The sequence below is a fragment of the Scyliorhinus torazame genome, chromosome 6 (assembly GCF_047496885.1).
Source record: "Scyliorhinus torazame isolate Kashiwa2021f chromosome 6, sScyTor2.1, whole genome shotgun sequence".
NCBI lineage: Eukaryota > Metazoa > Chordata > Chondrichthyes > Carcharhiniformes > Scyliorhinidae > Scyliorhinus > Scyliorhinus torazame.
Window position 1 is genome coordinate 193888893 of NC_092712.1, and position 18869 is coordinate 193907761.

The 18869-nt window shown below is 48.9% G+C and overlaps 1 protein-coding gene across 1 annotated transcript in view; it reads left to right on the forward strand.

Moving 5' to 3' along the window:
* Nucleotides 1-18869, forward strand: part of LOC140425201 (dynein axonemal heavy chain 11-like) — a 755586-nt gene that overhangs the window by 411880 nt on the left and 324837 nt on the right. Inside the window, 2 exon segments of the mRNA XM_072509215.1 lie at nucleotides 2405-2536; nucleotides 13079-13252. Of these exon segments, the coding sequence (XP_072365316.1) occupies nucleotides 2405-2536; nucleotides 13079-13252 (306 nt within the window).

Below are 18869 nucleotides of genomic sequence, written 5' to 3' on the forward strand. Positions count from 1 at the left end.
TATAATTTTAAACAACTAAGAAATCCAACACACACAAAAACCCCATAATAACACACCCAACTCCCCCCAGCAGTAGACCCTAATTACCCATCCATTAGATTCCCCGCCTTATTTGTCACTTCCATGTCTCCCCCCCCCCCCCCCCCCCCCCCCCCCCCTCCTGCTGATGGTCAATTCTCCTTGAAGAAGTTGATGAATGGCTGCCATCTCCAAGCAAACCCCTGTAATGAACCCCTTAAGGCGAACTTAATTTTCCAGAACCGAAGAAACTCTGCCATGTCACTGACCCAAACCCTCGACTTTGGAGACTCTGAGTCCCTCCATCCCAGCAAAATCCGTCTCTGGGCCACCAGGCAGGCAAAGGCCAAAATGTCGGCCTCCCAGAACATGTGCACATGATTCGTAGGACCTCCCCCACACCTGTCCTCCACCTCCTCAAAAAACCTGCTCATCCGGGCCACAGTCATACGAGCCCTGTGGACCACCTTGAATTGGATCAGGCTAAGCCTGGCACACGACGAGGATGCCTTCTCCCATACCCCGACTTCCAACTCCTCTCCCAGCTCTTCCTCCCACTTCCTCTTCACCTCCCCAATTGGAACCCCTTCCCACTCCATCAGTTCCTTATATGCTTCTGAGACCCCCCCAACCCCTGTTTTGACACCACCTTATCCTGTAGCCCCCTTAGTGGGAGGTGAGGGAAGCCCGGGATCTGCCTCCGAACAAAATCCCGCACTTGCAAGTACCGGAACACATTCCCCCCCGGCAACTCAAACTCCTCTTCTGTCTATTTGTCTGACAATCTTTATTGTCACAAATAGGCTTATATTAACACTGCAATGAAGTTACTGCGAAAAGCCCCTAGTCGCCACATCCCAACGCCTATTCGGGTACACAGAGGGAGAATTCAGAAAGTCCAATTCATCTAACAGCATGTCTTTTGGGACTTGTGGGAGGAAACCGGAGAACCCGGAGGAAACCCACGCAGACACGGGGAGAACATGCAGACTCCATACAGACAGTGACCCAAGCCGGGAATCGAACCTGGAACCATGGCGCTGTGAAGCAACAGTATTAATCACAGGGCTACCGTGCCACCCGGGTATCTTTAATGTTAACACAAACTTTAATATAAACACAGAATTAACCACATTAACATTAAAGAAATAGTTTTACAATTAACGGTTAAACAGTTCTTAAATAAAAGGAAAAACTTTAATTTACTATCTGCACTTGCCACTATATATATTCAACAAACCAACCTAATACAGCTCAGAATCCACTCATACATCAAGTTAACAATCAGGATTACTTGTTTTTCTGTGCAGACGTTGGAGAGTTCGAGAGGGAGACCCTTTCAGGAATAGCCTGAAAATCCTTCTGGCTTGTCAGACTAAAATCCTATAGCAAATTTCTAGCAGACTGCAAAGCCATAGACAGACCTGGCTCCATCTATTAATGACATAATTTGTATCCAACTAAGTTGCCTCATGACCTGCTTACCTAGGACTAAACACCATTCCCTCATAGATTATTTACATCCCATGGAGTCACCTGCAATCACAACATTATTCCATGAGCCAATTCTCTGTAAACAAGTAAATGGTTGAAATCAATCATTATGGCACCATTTCCGACTCCTTAATTATAGCTTTAGTAGACACACGGCCTGTATGTACTTTAAACGGTTCTTAATAACATTACTGCCACAAATATGAAATACAATTGGCGGGATTCTCCATTGGTGGGATTCCCCGTTCTGCCGGTAGTGCACCCACACCCGTGGGTTTCCCAGCGATGTGAGGAGGCCACAATGGGAAGTCCCTTTATCAGGTGGCCGGATGGAGAACCCTGCGAACGGTGAGGATGTGCTGCCAAGAAATACACAGCTGCCGGATCTGAGAATCCCACTGAATATATCTAAATTCTACATCCATCACAGTATGTTGTATTGTCAACGATGCGATAAATTTCTGCCAAGTATCTATCTGTCTTCACTCGGCGCTCACATGTGCTTCTGGCAATTGAGTCAAGAGAGTAGATTTTGACCTTGTGCAATAGCAAATCAGTGGCATCTTTTAGATCACACCCAATTTTAATGGAAATTAAAATTGAAAGAAATGTCACATGGCTGTCAATTTCCCAGTGTCCATTTTACACAATCCCTCAAAAATAAAAGCTACCCTGGCAGATGGGATTGTGTTGGAAACAGATCTGTGCACCAAATCTACTGCTACTTTGGCTAACACAATACAGAGCAGTGATTACTCCAGTCTGTAAAGTGTCCTACACTGAAAAAAAAAATAAACAAATCTGGTGGGCTCTTGTGGGAATGAAGCTGTAACTTTTAATTCCATGTTTTTATCAATTTTTGTGCTAATCTAAACATGTTAATACCATTTAGACACTCTGTTCCCTTTTGGACTGCCTACTTACTCCAAAGAATGTGCCTCCTGACTCTCCACGAGAACTTTATGAACTTTATTTTGTCTTTGCCTGCATCTGGGCCTTCGGTGGCGCAGTATATCAGGATCAGGTTAGTTCTTGCCTATTCTTGGTTTGACTCTTTGAAATTCATTTGCATAGTTTCCCTTTGAGTGAAGCTGAGTTGATTTATGTTGATTCCTTGGAGGCAGGTAATGCCAGCAGGTCGCTACCTGCACAGTCAGCTTGGCATTTCACATCGATATCTTTTGACAGTGATGTACACCGCTGCCTGTCCTTGGGGAATCAAGTCAAGTCTGCAATTGACATAGATTTATACTGTTTTGAAAATGGCTATGTTGTACAAACTTGTTTTGCTGTGAGGTGATTCCACTAATGAGGAGAGTGAACAGATCTCATAGGTCTTTGGTTAGACCCTGTTAGGGGCCAATAACATTTTGTATATAGTAGACAAAGTTTGCGATTAAGTCACTTGCTTAATGAAGATAGCCACAAGATTCTTCAACGTTTGAACAAAAATAAACTTTACTATACAAGATAAAGGAAGATAAAACAATTTACAATATCTACCTTATACTCTAACATTCATGGTAAGTGAGGTACATGTAAATTAACAAGCCTACTGTGGTCAAACATACCACTCTGCACAATAAATGGCAGATGCGACCAAGGCATGGATTTCTCAACAACCCACCAAGATATCAGTAACACGGTGAATCAGCCAATCTCACTGAAACTGTTTCTCTCACGAGGGATTCTAGTCTTCACCTTCAAAGCTCATGCCTTGGAGTTACCTCAATCTTGTCTCCTGAGAGTCCATTCTCCTGGATTCCTGAGTATCAAATGCCAACTCACAAGCAACTTCAGCTCTTCAGCTTTACCAAGCAGAACACAACTGCTCCAAAGGGATAACTTCACCTGAACGGCCTGCAGCACGGAGTCACCATCCTTGAGTCTACTGAATCCCTACTCTCCTCGACTGTTTTCCGATTTGGAGCCTTTTTCTCTGCTCCCCCCGTTTTTTCCTTAACTATGACCGGTTTCTGTCCCTACCTGAGACTTCCATTTTGGGACCTCGCCTGTTCCCTCTCTGCTATTAAAGACCTCTCCCTGTCCCCTGCTTGGGAAACCTGCCTGCGATGGTACATCTCTCCTGGTCACCTACTGTGGACTATTTTGTGCCATTCTTCTGCACAAGTGCACTGGGCCAAAACAAAACGTAAAAATGCTGATCTGTGCACGTGCAGCCCAGTCTCAGTCTGTGCAAGCTCAAATGCTCCAAGGCCTGTCGGGAGTTGAAGTTCCTGACCTTTGTGCTCTCCAACCAGGTAGGTTTGGGTTTTGCAACAGAGAGAAATAGTTAGCTGCTATGGTATAAAGCATGGTTTCCACCAAACCTCCTGTACTCATCCACCCGCACCAGGATTCTGTGGGGCCAGTGACAAAGCTGCCAGTTTTTCATATTACAAGAGGGAGAAGTGACAGGCTGCTAGCAATGCACCCACCAGTGGCCTGGGATCAATGTTTGAGTGAAGGCAGGATGGGGAGGTTGGGAGAGAAGGCATGGCAACGGTGTCGGTGGCAAAGACAGTGGGGTGATATGCGGTGAAAACCCTCTGCTCCAACCTGTGACGATCAATTTGCATCGCGCGCCTGTTAGTGAGGGAACCCCAAAGCCCCCCCCCCCCAACCCCGGGCGGCCATTGACAGGGTTTGTTGGGCTTTCCAAGCCACAGGAAAGCGATAAATTGTGATGGGCTGATGCATAATAGGAATCAATTAATAATAATAATAATGATAATTGCTTATTGTCACAAGTAGACTTCAATGAAGTTACTGTGAAAAACCCCTGGTCGTCACATTCCGACGCCTGTTCGGGGAGGCTGGTACGGGAATTTAACCCGTGCTGCTGGTCTTGTTCTGCATTACAAGCCAGCTGTTTAGCCCACTGTGCTAAACCAGCAGCTCATTGATGAGCCTAATTGGCATCCGCTGGCATCGGCCATGAATACCGTGGTATCCCTTTCGCCACCTGACTGGCTGGGAATACTATGTAAGCTCTTTCTGCTCTCCAACTTACTCATGGGAGGTTACCCATCACCGGAAGATTAATGCGGGGCCTCTCTCGTGATTATGTGGGCCTGGCTGCCTTGTTTTCCTGCCATGACAGGCTGCATTAAATCCTGTTCATTGATACTGTAGTCAATTTTCAAAGGAACCACAAAGAGTTTCTTGCTAACATGGGTGAAAATTATTTCTGCCATGGCTTTGATTTTGGCGTTTGTTTACAATACACTGGATTATCCTGGTCTGAGAACTGATTTTGGTTTAGGAATGTAAAATTGAGATTTTTTGATATCAAATGTTCAACTATAACGTGGGAGATAAGAAATCCTACACTTGTATACATACACTTGTCCTAAGAATTACTCATTTATAGAGAAGGCGAGGGGAAACTTTTCTTCAACTTTTTTTGCAAAGGAAAATATAGTAAGATGATCAGGTAAGGAGGAATGTGTACTAATAACAGCACTTGATGATTTTCTCTCCATCCCTAATTGCCCCTCTGCATTCTGCCTTTGTGATTACTTGAAATTATCGGGAAAATGCTACCATCTATTTGTAGAAATCACCCAACATCAGTAAGTAAAAGTTCTTAAGGAACCCAGAAAAACAGTAGACGAGCCCTTAGGATCATCATAGTGGCAGGAATGCTCAAAGTTCAGTAGGTGGTACATGCACACTGTTCATCACACATCATATGAAATGGTATTTGATACATTAACATGAAGTGTGACCACTTTGACTTCATTATGCAAGTCACTTCGAGATTTCTAGATTGCACACTTGAGGGCAGATTTATGGCTGGCTTGTTTTCTTACGCACACTTGTGAAGACAGCATGTGTTCAAGCTAAGAGGCCCAAATGTTGCCAGGAATTGCTTCTCGAGCTCAACGACATGGTCATCCAAGGTGACCTGTTGGTGCCAGTTGTGCCAATGCAGGCAACTTTACCTACAAGAAAGATCAATTTCAAGCTATCTGTCTTGCAGGCAGAAGTTCTCCGATAAGTTCCGGGTAGGGGGGCTTTCCAGGACTGTGAAATTGGGAAAAGCACATTTGACTCTGCAGAAAGATCTTGTTCCCCCAAAAAAATCTTCATTGCAGTTTGCCGCCTGCGAAAGAACCTCCAGCAAAGCAGGCCCAAAGCCTGCTCAATCGCAATTGATCCCGATTTAACGTATTCAAGGAGCCTAGTGTCTGTTTTAGATGGTTGCCCATGGCACCTAAACAAAATGGACCCCACAAACTTAGTCATGGGCCCAATGACTGTACAGATTGGACGCAGTCCATCCCAGTGCCAGATTCGCACACCTATATTATATCTAAAAATGGGGACAATGCATCAATCATTTCTCTATGTAATGTTAAATTTTACAGCAGTCTGGCAGCCCACCTTTTTTTAAGTTCCCAGGCTTTAAAAGGCTGGCTTGTGGGAGTCAATGGCGCCTACTGGCACCTTGGCTTATGTTCGTGGCATTCAAAACCACACAGAGGTATTATATGACCTATATCTCCATAAGAACTACCAATGAGCAGTCAGTTCAAATTCAATAGCAGCATTGCTGATCCATGGACAGGTTGGTGACAATGTGCAGTCCAATCCTTCCAAAATTCAGGATTGTCATGGTGTGTTGTATTCTGCATAATCTTAGGCTACATTTTACATGGCCCTGCTGGGCCTGTTTTCAGGGGGATGGAGGGGTGGGAGGGGCATATAAAATAGCCATCCCACCACCTCCCACCCACCTCCGACCTCAACCCTATAATTGTGGGGGTGGGCAGATACTGAAATTGGCAGCTCGCCTGCCATATTCAAATAAATAATCAGTGGTCAATTGGGCTTGTGGACAAGCCAGTTGACCCTGAAAATAAGCTGCAAATGCCATAAAACGTGTGGAGTTGGGCGGGTATAGGCATGCTGCTTTTTCAAACAAAAAATCTCAAAGGGCAGGAAGGAAGGGGGTTACTATTTTCTGGGGGTTCCTTTGCGGACCAGGGAGAAGCTCCCCTAAAATAGTATCCCTTGCCGTCTTCCGACCCGCCAACTCCATTAAACACATCGACCCCACCCCCTGCATAAACTGCCCAAACCCTCCCTGCCCAAAACCCCAGACTTACCTGGCTCCGGAATCCATGGGCTGCTGCGTTGTTCTGTTTGCAGTGCCGGCAATGGCCACTAATGTGCTGTTGGCACTGCCGGGACTGATGGAACTTCCCACACCCTCCCCCACTATCCAATTGGCAAGCAGTTCCCAGGGTGGGCTTTCTACTCCGTGATGGGCAGAAGTCTGCCCACCCACAGTTCAATATGCGAGGCAGGTTGGCTGCACGCTAACTTTGTGTCTAGTGGTGGGCGGGAGAAAGCACTTTCAACCCACCCTTTGAAATGGTAGCCCAATCTCTGCCCAGCCTCCCCTCCTGTCCCCTTGCTTGAATCAGGCAAATCTTAGTCTTCCCCATGTTTAATTTATAACCGGAAAACTAGCCGAACTCCTCCAAGATATTCATAATCCCCCTAATGCCACCCAACGGATCCGAAATGTAAAGCAGCAAACCGTCCGCATATAATGAAACTCTATGCTCCATGCTGCCCCCCCCCTCGCCCCTCACTATCCCTTTGCAATTGCATGATGCTCTCAGCGCGATTGCCAGTGGCTCTATCGCCAGGGCAAAAAGCAACGCGGAGTGTGGGCATCCCTGCCTTGTCCCACGATGTAATCCAAAATACCCCGAGCTCACCCGACTCATCCTTACACTTGCTACCGGCACCCTATCTCGCAACTGGACCTAATCCACCATCCCCTGCCAAAACCTGAACCGTCCCTGGACTTCCCACAAACGTTCCCATTCTACCCGATCAAAGGCTTTCTCCGCATCCATAGCAACCGCTGTAAAGGAGCTTAACCCATCTAATAAACCCTCCCCCGAACCCAAACCTGCGCAATACCTCCCAGAGGTACTCCCACTCTACTCGGTCAAAGGCTTTTTCCGCGTCCATAGCTGCCACTATCTCCACCGCTCCGTCCTCCGATGTCATCATTGTCACGTTTAAGAGCCGCCACAACTGTGGCTTTATTTACCTCCTGTCTTACCGGGGGCACCATAAACACATTTAATAAGCACCTGACGTCCGCTGACTGTGGTGAACCACTGTGCACCTGTATTAGGGGATGTAAGGTAGGAACTGTACTACAGGCTCGCCGGTAGCCCCTGCTGGCTGGCTCCGCCCAGTAGGAGGGGTATAAATATGCGTGTCCTCCATTCAGCTGCCATTTTGTCAGCTGCAGCAGGAGGCCACGCATCTGACTGCAATAAAGCCACAGTTGTGGCGGCTCTTAAACGTGATAATGATGACATCGGAGGAGGGAGAGGCGGAGATAGTGGCAGCTATGGACGCGGAAAAAGCCTTTGACCGAATAGAGTGGGAGTACCTCTGGGAGGTATTGCGCAGGTTTGGGTTCGGGGGAGGGTTTATTAGATGGGTTAAGCTCCTTTACAGCGCCCCGGTGGCGAGTGTAGTGACGAACCGGCGGAGGTCGGAGTACTTTCGGCTGTACCGAGGGACGAGGCAGGGGTGCCCCCTGTCCCCCCTGTTGTTTGCATTGGCGATCGAACCCTTGGCCATATCACTTCGGGAGTCTAAGAAATGGAGGAAGATAGTCCTCGGGGGAGAGGAGCATCGGGTATCGCTATATGCGGATGACCTGCTGCTATACGTGGCGGACCCAATGGAGGGGATGGTGGAGGTCATGCAGACTCTGAAGGAGTTTGGAGAGTTATCGGGCTACAAGCTTAATGTAGAGAAGAGTGAACTTTTTGTATTACAGGCAGGGGACCAAGAAAGAGGGATAGGGGACCTACCGCTGAGGAGGGCGGAGAGGAGCTTTCGGTATCTGGGGATCCAGATAGCCAGAAGTTGGGGGGCCCTACATAAACTGAATTTGACGAGGGTGGTGGAGCAAATGGAGGAGGATTTTAAAAGATGGGACATGCTCCCGCTCTCGCTGGCGGGTAGGGTGCAGTCGGTCAAAATGGTGGTCCTTCCGAGGATTTTGTTCGTGTTTCAGTGCCTCCCCATTGTGATCACCAAGGGCTTTTTCAAGAGAGTAGGTAGGAGTATTATGTGGTATGTGTGGGCAAATAAGACCCCGAGGGTTAGGAGAGGGTTCTTGGAACGCAGCAGGGACCGAGGAGGGTTGGCTTTGCCAAACCTAGGGAGTTACTACTGGGCAGCAAACGTGGCGATGATCCGCAAGTGGGTCATGGAGGGAGAGGGGGCGGCATGGAAGAGGATGGAGATGGCGTCCTGTAAAGGAACGAGCCTGGGGCGTTGGTGACGGCACCGCTGCCGCTCTCGCCGACAAAATACACCACAAGCCCGGTGGTGGCGGCAACACTAAGGATCTGGGGCCAGTGGAGAAGGCACAGGGGTGCAATGGGAGCATCGGTGTGGTCCCCGATTAGGGGTAACCACCGGTTTGTCCCGGGGAAGATGGACGGGGAGTTCCAAGGCTGGCATCGGGCGGGGATAAGAAAAATGGAGGACCTGTTCATTGACGGGACATTTGCGAGCCTAGGGGAAATGGAGGAGAAATTTGAGTTACCCCCGGGAAATGCATTTAGATATATGCAGCTGAGGGCTTTTGTGAGGCGACAGGTGAGGGAATTTCCGTAGCTCCCGGCACAAGAAGTTCAAGATAGGGTGATCTCGGGGGTATGGGTCGGGGAGGTCAAGGTGTCGGAAATATACCAAGAGATGAAAGAAGAGGGGGAAGCGCTAGTCGAAGAATTGAAAGGTAAATGGGAGGAGGAGCTGGGGGAGGAGATTGAGGAAGGGCTATGGGCTGATGCCCTGGGTAGGGTCAATACCTCCTCCTCGTGTGCCAGGCTCAGTCTGATACAATTTAAGGTGGTTCACAGAGCGCATTTGACGAGGGCGAGGCTGAGTAGGTTCTTTGGGGTAGAGGATAGATGTGAAAGATGTTCAGGGAGCCCGGCGAACCATGTCCATATGTTTTGGTCATGCCCGGCATTGGAGGGGTTCTGGAGAGGTGTGGCGGGAGTAATAGCCCGGGTGGTGAAAGCCCGGGTCAAGCCAAGCTGGGGACTAGCAATATTTGGAGTAGTGGATGAGCCGGGAGTGCAGGAGGTGAAAGAGGCCGGAATTCTGGCCTTTGCGTCCCTAGTAGCCCGGCGAAGGGTCTTGCTATTGTGGAAGGAGGCGAAGCCCCCTAGCCTGGAGACCTGGATTAACGACATGGCGGGGTTCATAAAATTGGAGAGAATCAAGTTTGCTTTGAGAGGGTCTGCACAGGGGCTTTACAGGCGGTGGCAACCGTTCCTAGAATATCTCGCGGAGCGTTAGAAGAAGGTCGTTCAGCAGCAGCAGCAACCCTGGGGGGGGGGGGGCGGGGGGGAACGAGAGATTGTTTGAGGGAATGGACGAGCGGGAGATGGCATGGAGGGTGGGGAGAAACGGCACGTGCGGCCAAGAGCCAGTGTATAAAGCTATGTAAATATACCATCTTGCCATGTATATACTTGCTCAGGGAGATTTTGCGTTATTTTGTTACGGCGGGGGGGTTATTGTTTGTATGGGGAAAAAATTGTGTTGTTAAAAAACCTTAATAAAAAATATTTTAAAAAAAAATAAAGCCACAGTTGTACCCAACTTTAGTCTTTGTGCAATTGATCATAGATTATCATAGAATTTACAGTGCTGAAGGAGGCCATTCGGCCCATCGATTCTGCACCGGCTCTTGGAAAGAGCACCCTACCCAAGGTCAACACCTCCACCCTATGCCCATAACCCAGTGACCCCACCCAACATTAAGGGCAATTGTGGTTACTAAGGGCAATTTATCATGGCCAATCCACCTAACCCGCACATCTTTGGACTGTGGGAGGAAACCGGAGCACCCGGAGGAAACCCACGCACACACGGGGAGGATGTGCAGACTCCGCACAGACAGTGACCCAAGCTGGAATCGAACCTGGGACCCTGGAGCTGTGAAGCAATTGTGCTATCCACTATGCTACCGTGCTGCCCCGAGGGCAGTGATAGTGCATCACTGACACATGCCTCCCCTTTACAAATCCTGCCTGGTCCACCCCCATTGCCTCGGGTACACAGTCCTCGATCCGCAAAGCCAAGATCTTTGCCAGCAGTTTGGCATCTACATTTAGCAGCGAGTTCAGGCAGTAGGACCAACACTTTTCCAGGTCCTTATCCTTCTTCAATATTAAGGATATTGAGGCCTGTGATAACGTAGGGGGAAGCTCCTCTTTCTCCCTCGCCTCATTATATGCTCTTACCAGCAGGGGCTCCAGGTCCCCTGAAAACTTCTTTAAATATTCCACCGGGAACGCATCCGTACCCGGGGCCTTCCCTGCCTGCATTGCCCCCATACCCTCCAGCACGTCCACAGTGCAATGGGTGCCCCCAACCCCTCTACCAAATCTCCCTTCACTTTGGGGAACTCCAGCCCATCCAAAAAACGCTGCATTCCCTCTCCCCCCACTGAGGGCTCCGATTCATATAGTCTCCTATAAAATTCCTCAAATGCCCCATTCACCTCCACCAGGTCCAGGACCACCCTTCCCATCCCATCATTCACCTTTCCGATATTCCTCGTCGCCTCCTGCTTCCTGAGTTGGTGGACCAACATCCTGCTCGCCTTCTTTCCATATTCATACACTGCCTCCCGGTCCCCCGCAGCATCCCCGTTGCCTTCCCCATGGACACCAACCTAAACTCCATTTGGAGCTTCTGCCGCTCCTTCAACAACCTTGCCTCCGAGTACCTCCCATCAACCGCAGGTTCTCCTCCACCAACCTTACCATCTCTGCCCACTCCGTCCTGTCCCTGTGCATCAGAATCATTATTCACTCCCCACTGACCACTACATTAAGCGCCTCCGATAGCGCAGCAGCCGCTACCTCACCCGTGTCATTCAGTTCCACAGTTCCCTCGAATGCCAGCCCTCACCTCATCTGCTGTCAATCCCACGTCCAATCTCCAGTGTGTGGGTTGCCCCCCCTCCCCCAAATCCACTTGCAAGACCACCTAGTGCGCCGTGTGGTCAGAAACCACAATTGGTGAGCACCCTGAGTCAACCACCCAAGCCAGCAGAATCTTATCTACCCCAAAGTGAGCCCAGGTCCAGGATCTTCCCCAACACCCACTTCATTAATTCTACATCATCCCAATTTGGGGCATAAACATTCGCCAAGATCACTGGCATCCCCTCCAATTTCCCGCTCACCATCACAAACCTTCCCCCCCAGATCTGCCACTTTGTTCCTCACCTCAAACGCTACCTGCTTATTTATTAGCACAGCCACTTCCCACATCTTCAAATCCAAACCCGAATGAAAAACATGTCCTACCCACCCCTTTCTCAGCCGAGTCTGGCACCCAATCTTCAAATGTGTTTCCTGTAGAAATACCACACCGCCTTTTATAAAAAAATATTTTTATTGGCATTTCTCATATTTATAAACTTGTGTATATACATTACATTTTTCTTGTCTGCGCTAATTTACTTTATTGTACAATGAAGTTTATTTTGTCCTTCATTTAACTGCCTCTATGTACATTCCATTGCCCTCTGGATCGGTCTCCAGCCCCCCCCCCCCCCATCTTTTAAAAGAATTCTTAGCTTACTCCTCGTTGCTGGCTTCGAACAGGCCCATCTGCCTTTTAACTCCTCAGGTGTGTGACCGTTTGACTGGCCCATTCAGCCCCCTCACATTCCGCATGACCAGCCCCCGCCGGTTGCCGAATTCTCCGGCACCGGATATTCGGTGGGGGTGGGAATTGCGCTGCGCCAGTTGGCGGCTCCCCCCCTCGGCAATTCTCCGGCCCGCGATGGGCCGAAGTTCTACTGCTGGAATGCCTGTCCCGCCGGCGAGAATCAAACCACCTCTCTTACCGGTGAGACAATGCGGCGCAGGGCGATCTGGCCCCGACGGGTGCCCCCACGGTGGCCTGGCCCACGATCGGGGCCCACCGATCCACAAGCGGGCCTATGCTGTGGGGGCACACTTTTCCTTCCGCCTTCGCCATGGTCGCTATGGCGGAGGCGGAAGAGACCCCCTCCACTGCGCATGCGCGGGGATGTCGTGAGCTGACGCTCCCGCGCATGCGCCGCACGGCAAAGTAATTTCCGTGCCAGCTGGCGGGCCACCAAAGGCCTTTCCCGCCAACTGGCGGGGCGGAAATCAGTCCGGTGTGGGCCTAGCCCCTCAAGGTGAGGGCTCGGCCCCTCAAGATGCGGAGAATTCCGCACCTTTGGGGCAGCGCGATGCCGGACTGATTCGCGCCGTTTTTGACGCCGGTCGGCGGACATCGCGCTGATTGCGGATGTCTTGAGTCCTGGCTCATTTTCAGAGCCTTTCATTGCACTTCTGCCAGTTTGGCGCTCCTGTTCTGTTAGGTTATTCTGCATCGCAGAAATCTTTACTAAATCAATTTAAAGAATCATGTAAAGGCAGTGGCTTTAGTCTTGCTCCAGTCGTAAATTAGACCGTATGAGACAATAAACATGATTGTTGACTATCTTTTTCAGCTGATCGATTATCGAGTTGAATTCAGTCATTGGTGGTGCAAAGAAATGAAGGCTGTTAAACTTCCATCCCAGGGAACTGTCTTTGATTATTACCTTGACCCTGAAACAAAGAAATTCATTCCTTGGTCTGAAAAGATATCAGCATTTGAAATGGAAGCAGATAGTCCTCTGCAAGTAAGTATACTCCTGCTTATTCAGATGGAAAGAATAAAAAGCTGCAAATGCCAAAAATATCAAAATAGAAAATAATGGATTTACACAACTTATCCATCAGTAGCTGGAAAGAGAACAGGGAGATTAACATTTCAAACATGAACATTCTTAGATCATTGTTGTCAGTTTCCCTCCGTTATCGAAGTTGGTCATTTCTTGAATGTGTAAAATCATCTGTTGTTGGAACCTGGTTGTGGAGCCTAATCGCAGACTTCCATGGCTTTCCACTGCGGGCAGAGGTGAATTGTCTGATCTTGTTGGGCCTGTATTATCTTTCTAGTTGAGAGTATTGTAGATTCAAAACTAAATGTGAAATTTTCGATATTGAAGGATATATTATAAATGTGTATTTCTAAAGGTTAAGCCCCCAACCCTCACAGGCAATGGCCACAGGTTTAAAAATTGGGGCCTGGCCTCATGACCTATTTGAATAGAACCCAATTTGCAGTTGGCTGATTTGGGGACAAAAGTGTGACTGTGGACAAGGACAGCCTAATTTCAATATTAAAAGCCCCTCATTAAAGGCCCTATGCTGGTGCTTTGAAGCTACACCCAACTTGCAAACTTTGCCCAGAAAAATAGGCACAGGGCTGTCCGAGTACTTCATTTCAAGGTGCATTTACTGCATTTTTATTTCCCTCATACTACAGTTCGCTTTAATGTATTATTTAGATTTTGTCGTTTTCTTTATTTATTCTTGATATGTTTGCCAGCTTTTAAAATGCTTCGCACAAAGAATTAAGAGAGAGGAGTTCATGAAGGGCTAATGTCCCAAATTCCCTTTCGTCCTTTGGTCATGTTCGTCACAGTATGGGGACCTGTGATCACCTGGATTTACTGCCTGGATTTACGCTCCCAAGTCCTTTATTTAAGAAATAAATAAATTTAGAGTACCCAACTCATTTTTCCAATTAAGGGGCAATTTAACGTGGCCAATCCACCTACCCTGCACATCTTTGGGGTTGTGGGGGTGAAACCCACACAAACACGGGGAGAATGTGCAAACTCCACACGGACAGTGACCCAGAGCCGGGATCGAACCTGAACCTCAGTGCCATGACCCAAGTCCTTTATAACCACTTGGAGCTGTCAATCAAACTGAAAAATGACATGCCTCCCAATGTGATAATGATAGGCTGTGGAAGCAGTTAAGTAGCACTAATACTGTAACAATAGCCTTCAAGAGAAGATGGTGGTATTGTGGTATTGTCACTGGACTAGTAAACTAGAGACCCAGAGTAATACTCTGGGGACCCAGGTTCAAATCCTGCCATTGCAGATGGTGAAATTTGAATTCAATAAAACTCTGGAAGTAAAAGTCTAATGATGACCATGAAACCATTGTCGATTGTCATAAAAACCCATCTGGTTTACTGATGTCCTTTAGGGAAGGAAATCTGCCGTCCTTACCTGGTCTGGCCTACATGTGACTCCAGATCCACAGCAAGGTGATTGACTCTTAACTGCCACCTCGAGGGCAATTATGGATGGGCAATAATTTAATTATTATTTATTTATTTTATCAATAAATACTGGCTCAGCCTGCGATGCTCACGTCCCATGAACAAATTTTTAAAAAAGTTTGAGTCAACAAACAGCTTTTGAAGTTGCATAGAACATAGAACATAGAAAATACAGCACAGAACAGGCCCTTTGGTCCACGATGTTTTGCCGAACCTTTGTCCTAGATTAATCATAGATTATCATTGAATTTACAGTGCTGAAGGAGGCCATTCGGCCCTTTGAGTCTGCACCGGCTCTTGGAAAGAGCACCCTACCCAAACTCAACACCTCCACCCAACACCAAGGGCAATTTTGGACACTAAGGGCAATTTATCATGGCCAATCCACCTAACCTGCACATCTTTGGACTGTGGGAGGAAACCGGAGCACCCGGAGGAAACCCACGCAGACACTGGGAGGATGTGCAGACTCCGCATAGACAGTGATCCAAGCCGGAATCTAACCTCGGGCCCTGGAGCTGTGAAGCAATTGTGCTATCCACTATGCTACCGTGCTGCCCTTAAGAACAAATAAATCTACACTATATCATTTAACCGTAATCCATGTACCTATCCAATAGCTGCTTGAAGGTCCCTAATGTTTCCGACTCAACTACTTCCACAGGCAGTGCATTCCATGCCCCCACTACTCTCTGCGTAAAGAACCTACCTCTGATATCCCTCCTATATCTTCCACCTTTCACCTTAAATTTATGTCCCCTTGTAATGGTTTGTTCCACCCAGGTAAAAAGTCTCTGACTGTCTACTCTATCTATTCCCCTGATCATCTTATAAACCTCTATCAAGTCGCCCCTCATCCTTCTCCGTTCTAATGAGAAAAGGCCTAGCACCCTCAACCTTTCCTCGTAAGACCTACTCTCCATTCCAGGCAACATCCTGGTAAATCTTCTTTGCACCTTTTCCAAAGCTTCCACATCCTTCCTAAAATGAGGCGAGCAGAACTGTACACAGTACTCCAAATGTGGCCTTACCAAAGTTTTGTGCAGCTGCATCATCACCTCACGGCTCTTAAATTCAATCCCTCTGTTGATGAACACGAGCACACCATAGGCCTTCTTCACAGCTCTATCCACTTGAGTGGCAACTTTCAAAGATGTATGAACATAGACCCCAAGATCTCTCTGCTCCTCCACATTGCCAAGAACTCTACCGTTAACCCTGTATTCCGCATTCATATTTGTCCTTCCAAAATTGACAACCTCACACTTTTCAGGGTTAAACTCCATCTGCCACTTCTCAGCCCAGCTCTGCATCCTATGTCTGTCTCTTTGCAGCGGACAACAGCCCTCCTTACTATTCACAACTCCACCAATCTTCGTATCGTCTGAATTAAAGAGTGTGGTAGTATGTATTGGGGGTCATGTGGGACTGGAAGCCCTAATGTCATTGGCTGACAGATCTCGGGTCCTGGTTGGCCGTTGACCTCTAGCTCCGCCCTGAAGGCGGAGTATAAGAAGCCGGAGTCCTCCCCCGCAGGCCATTCTACTATCGAGCTGCGGGGGAACAGACACGCTTAATAAAGCCTCATCGACTTCACTCTATTCGTCTCACGGAGTCTTTGTGCGCTACAATTTATTAAGCGTGCCTAAAAAAAAGGACTATGGAGCTCAGGATCATTCCGGAATGCCTGAGGATCAGCCCCCACGCAGTGAACGCGGCAGCAGCCTTCAAGCACTGGCAGACTTGTTTCGAGGCCTACCTCAGAACGGCCACCGGCCGGGTCACAGAAGACCCAAAACTACAGGTCCTGCACTCGAAGGTGAGCACGGAGATCTTCTCCCTCATCGAAGACTCGGAGGATTTCCAGACTGCGTTCGCAGCACTGAAAAGTCTCTATGTCCGCCCAGTTAACCAAATCTACGCTCACTACCAGCTCGCGACGAGACGGCAAGGTCCCGGAGAATCGATGGACGAATTCTACGCTGCGCTGCTGATTTTGGGACGAGCCTGCAGCTGCCCTTCGGTGAACACAAATGAACACACGGACATGTTAATGCGCGATGCTTTTGTGGCAGGTATGAATTCCTCCCAAATCCGCCAAAGACTTCTAGAAAGAGAGTCGTTAGGACTCTCAGAGGCCCGGGCCCTAGCAGCCTCCCTAGACGTGGCCGCGCGTAATACCCGCGCCTACGGCCCCGACCGCGCGGCAGCCCATTGGGCTCCGTACGTACCCGTCGCGACAAACCCACCCCCCCCCCCCGGACACCCCACAGGCTTGCGCGGTCCAAACGCCAAGTCGCACCGGGGGCGCCCGCTGCTATTTCTGCGGCCAGGCGAAACACCCCCGGCAGCGCTGCCCGGCCCGCGCAGCGATCTGCACACCAAAATCATTTTTAAGAAAACACACCAAAATCATTTTTAAATCGTGACAGTTTTATGCACGTCTTCTATTCCTTTTTTAAAATAAATATTTTTATTGAATTTTACATTTGTACACGATGCAGGATTATTTACAATTAACATGATTTTCCTTTTTTTGGTACTCTTTCCACCCCCCACCCCCACCCCGGTATGGATCCAAACAGGAAGAGGAACCTTGGCAGTACGTTCATCTTGATCGTCTGCACCCTCCCCACCAGGGAAAGCGGGAGTGCATCCCATCTCTATAGGCCCTTTTTTACTTCCTCTGCCAGACTGGCCAGATTCCACTTGTGAATTTGTGTCTAGTCGTGGACTATCTGGATCCCCAGGTCGCGGAATTTGTTTTGTCTATTTTAAATGGTAGACCTTCCAGCTGTGTCCCTCCCCCGTACGGGTTCACCGGGAATACCTCACTTTTGCCCAGGTTGAGTTTGTAGCCCGAGAAGCCCCCAAGCTCTTGCAGGAACTTCATGATTTCCTTCAAGCCGTTCTGCGGGTTTGAGATGTAGAGGAGCAGATTATCCGCATTGAGTGAAATTCTATGCTCTCTGCCTCCTCTTTGGATACCCTTCCAGCCTCTTGCGTTTCTCAGGGTGATTGCTAGGACATTATTGCCAGGGCGAACAGGAGCAGAGACAGCGGGTATCCCTGCTTGTGCCTCTGTGCAACTGGAAGTATTCAGAACTGGTGGTGTTGATCCGAACGCTTGCTTTGGGTGCGTAGTACAGGATTTTCACCTAAGAGGTGAACCCCGTCCCCAGCCCAAACTGCTCCAGTACCTCAATGCGGTACTCCCATTCGACTCTGTCGAAGGCCTTTTCTGCTTCCAGGGAGGCGATCACCTCTGGTGTTCTCTCCCCCGATGGGGTCAGTATCACATTCAGCAGTCGTCTGATGTTTGCAGTTAGCTGTCTACCCTTCTCAAAGCCCGTCTGGTCCTCTGCGACCACTTCTGGTACGTAGTTCTCCAGTCTCTTTGCCAGGACTTTCGCAATTATTTTTGCATCTACGTTCAGCAGCGAAATGGGTCTATATGATCCGCCATCCATCAGGTCTTTGTCTTTTTTGGGTATCAGCAATAGATGGCCTGTGTTCGGGTAGGAGGCAGGGTGCCCCTTGCTAGTGAGTCTGCAAACATCTCCTGTAGGTATGGAGCTAGTACCAGTGTAAATGTTTTGTAGATGTCCGCCGGGAACCTATCCGGTCGCAGCGCCTTCCCCGCCTGAGTGGATTTGAAACTCCCCATGATCTCACACAGTCCAATTGGTGCTTCCAGCTCCCCCCGCCCCTGTCTATCGTCCCCCACGACTGGCATGTCCAGTCCATCGAGGAACTGTTTCATCCCCGAGTCCCTGTCGGGCGAAGATTCTGCATCTTTTCACTGGGTGGTTAAGTCCCCTGACGTTGCAGGTGATAGCCCTGATGGGGGACTCTTTCCCCCCCCCCCCCCCCGCCTCCTGTGGGATCATCCATACTTACCTGGTGGATGCGCCCCTGCACGTCGGGGCTTCCCTTTGTGAGGGGGCCATCCAAAATGGCCATGGTTGCTGTTTTCACCATGAGGCAGCCCCCTGCACCCTGGGGTTTTCCTTTGTCCAGGGGGCACCCAATATTGCCGCCTACTGTGTGTACGCCACATGGATGCACCCCTGCACTCCGGGGTTTCCATTTATTTACGGACCCTCCATAGAGGC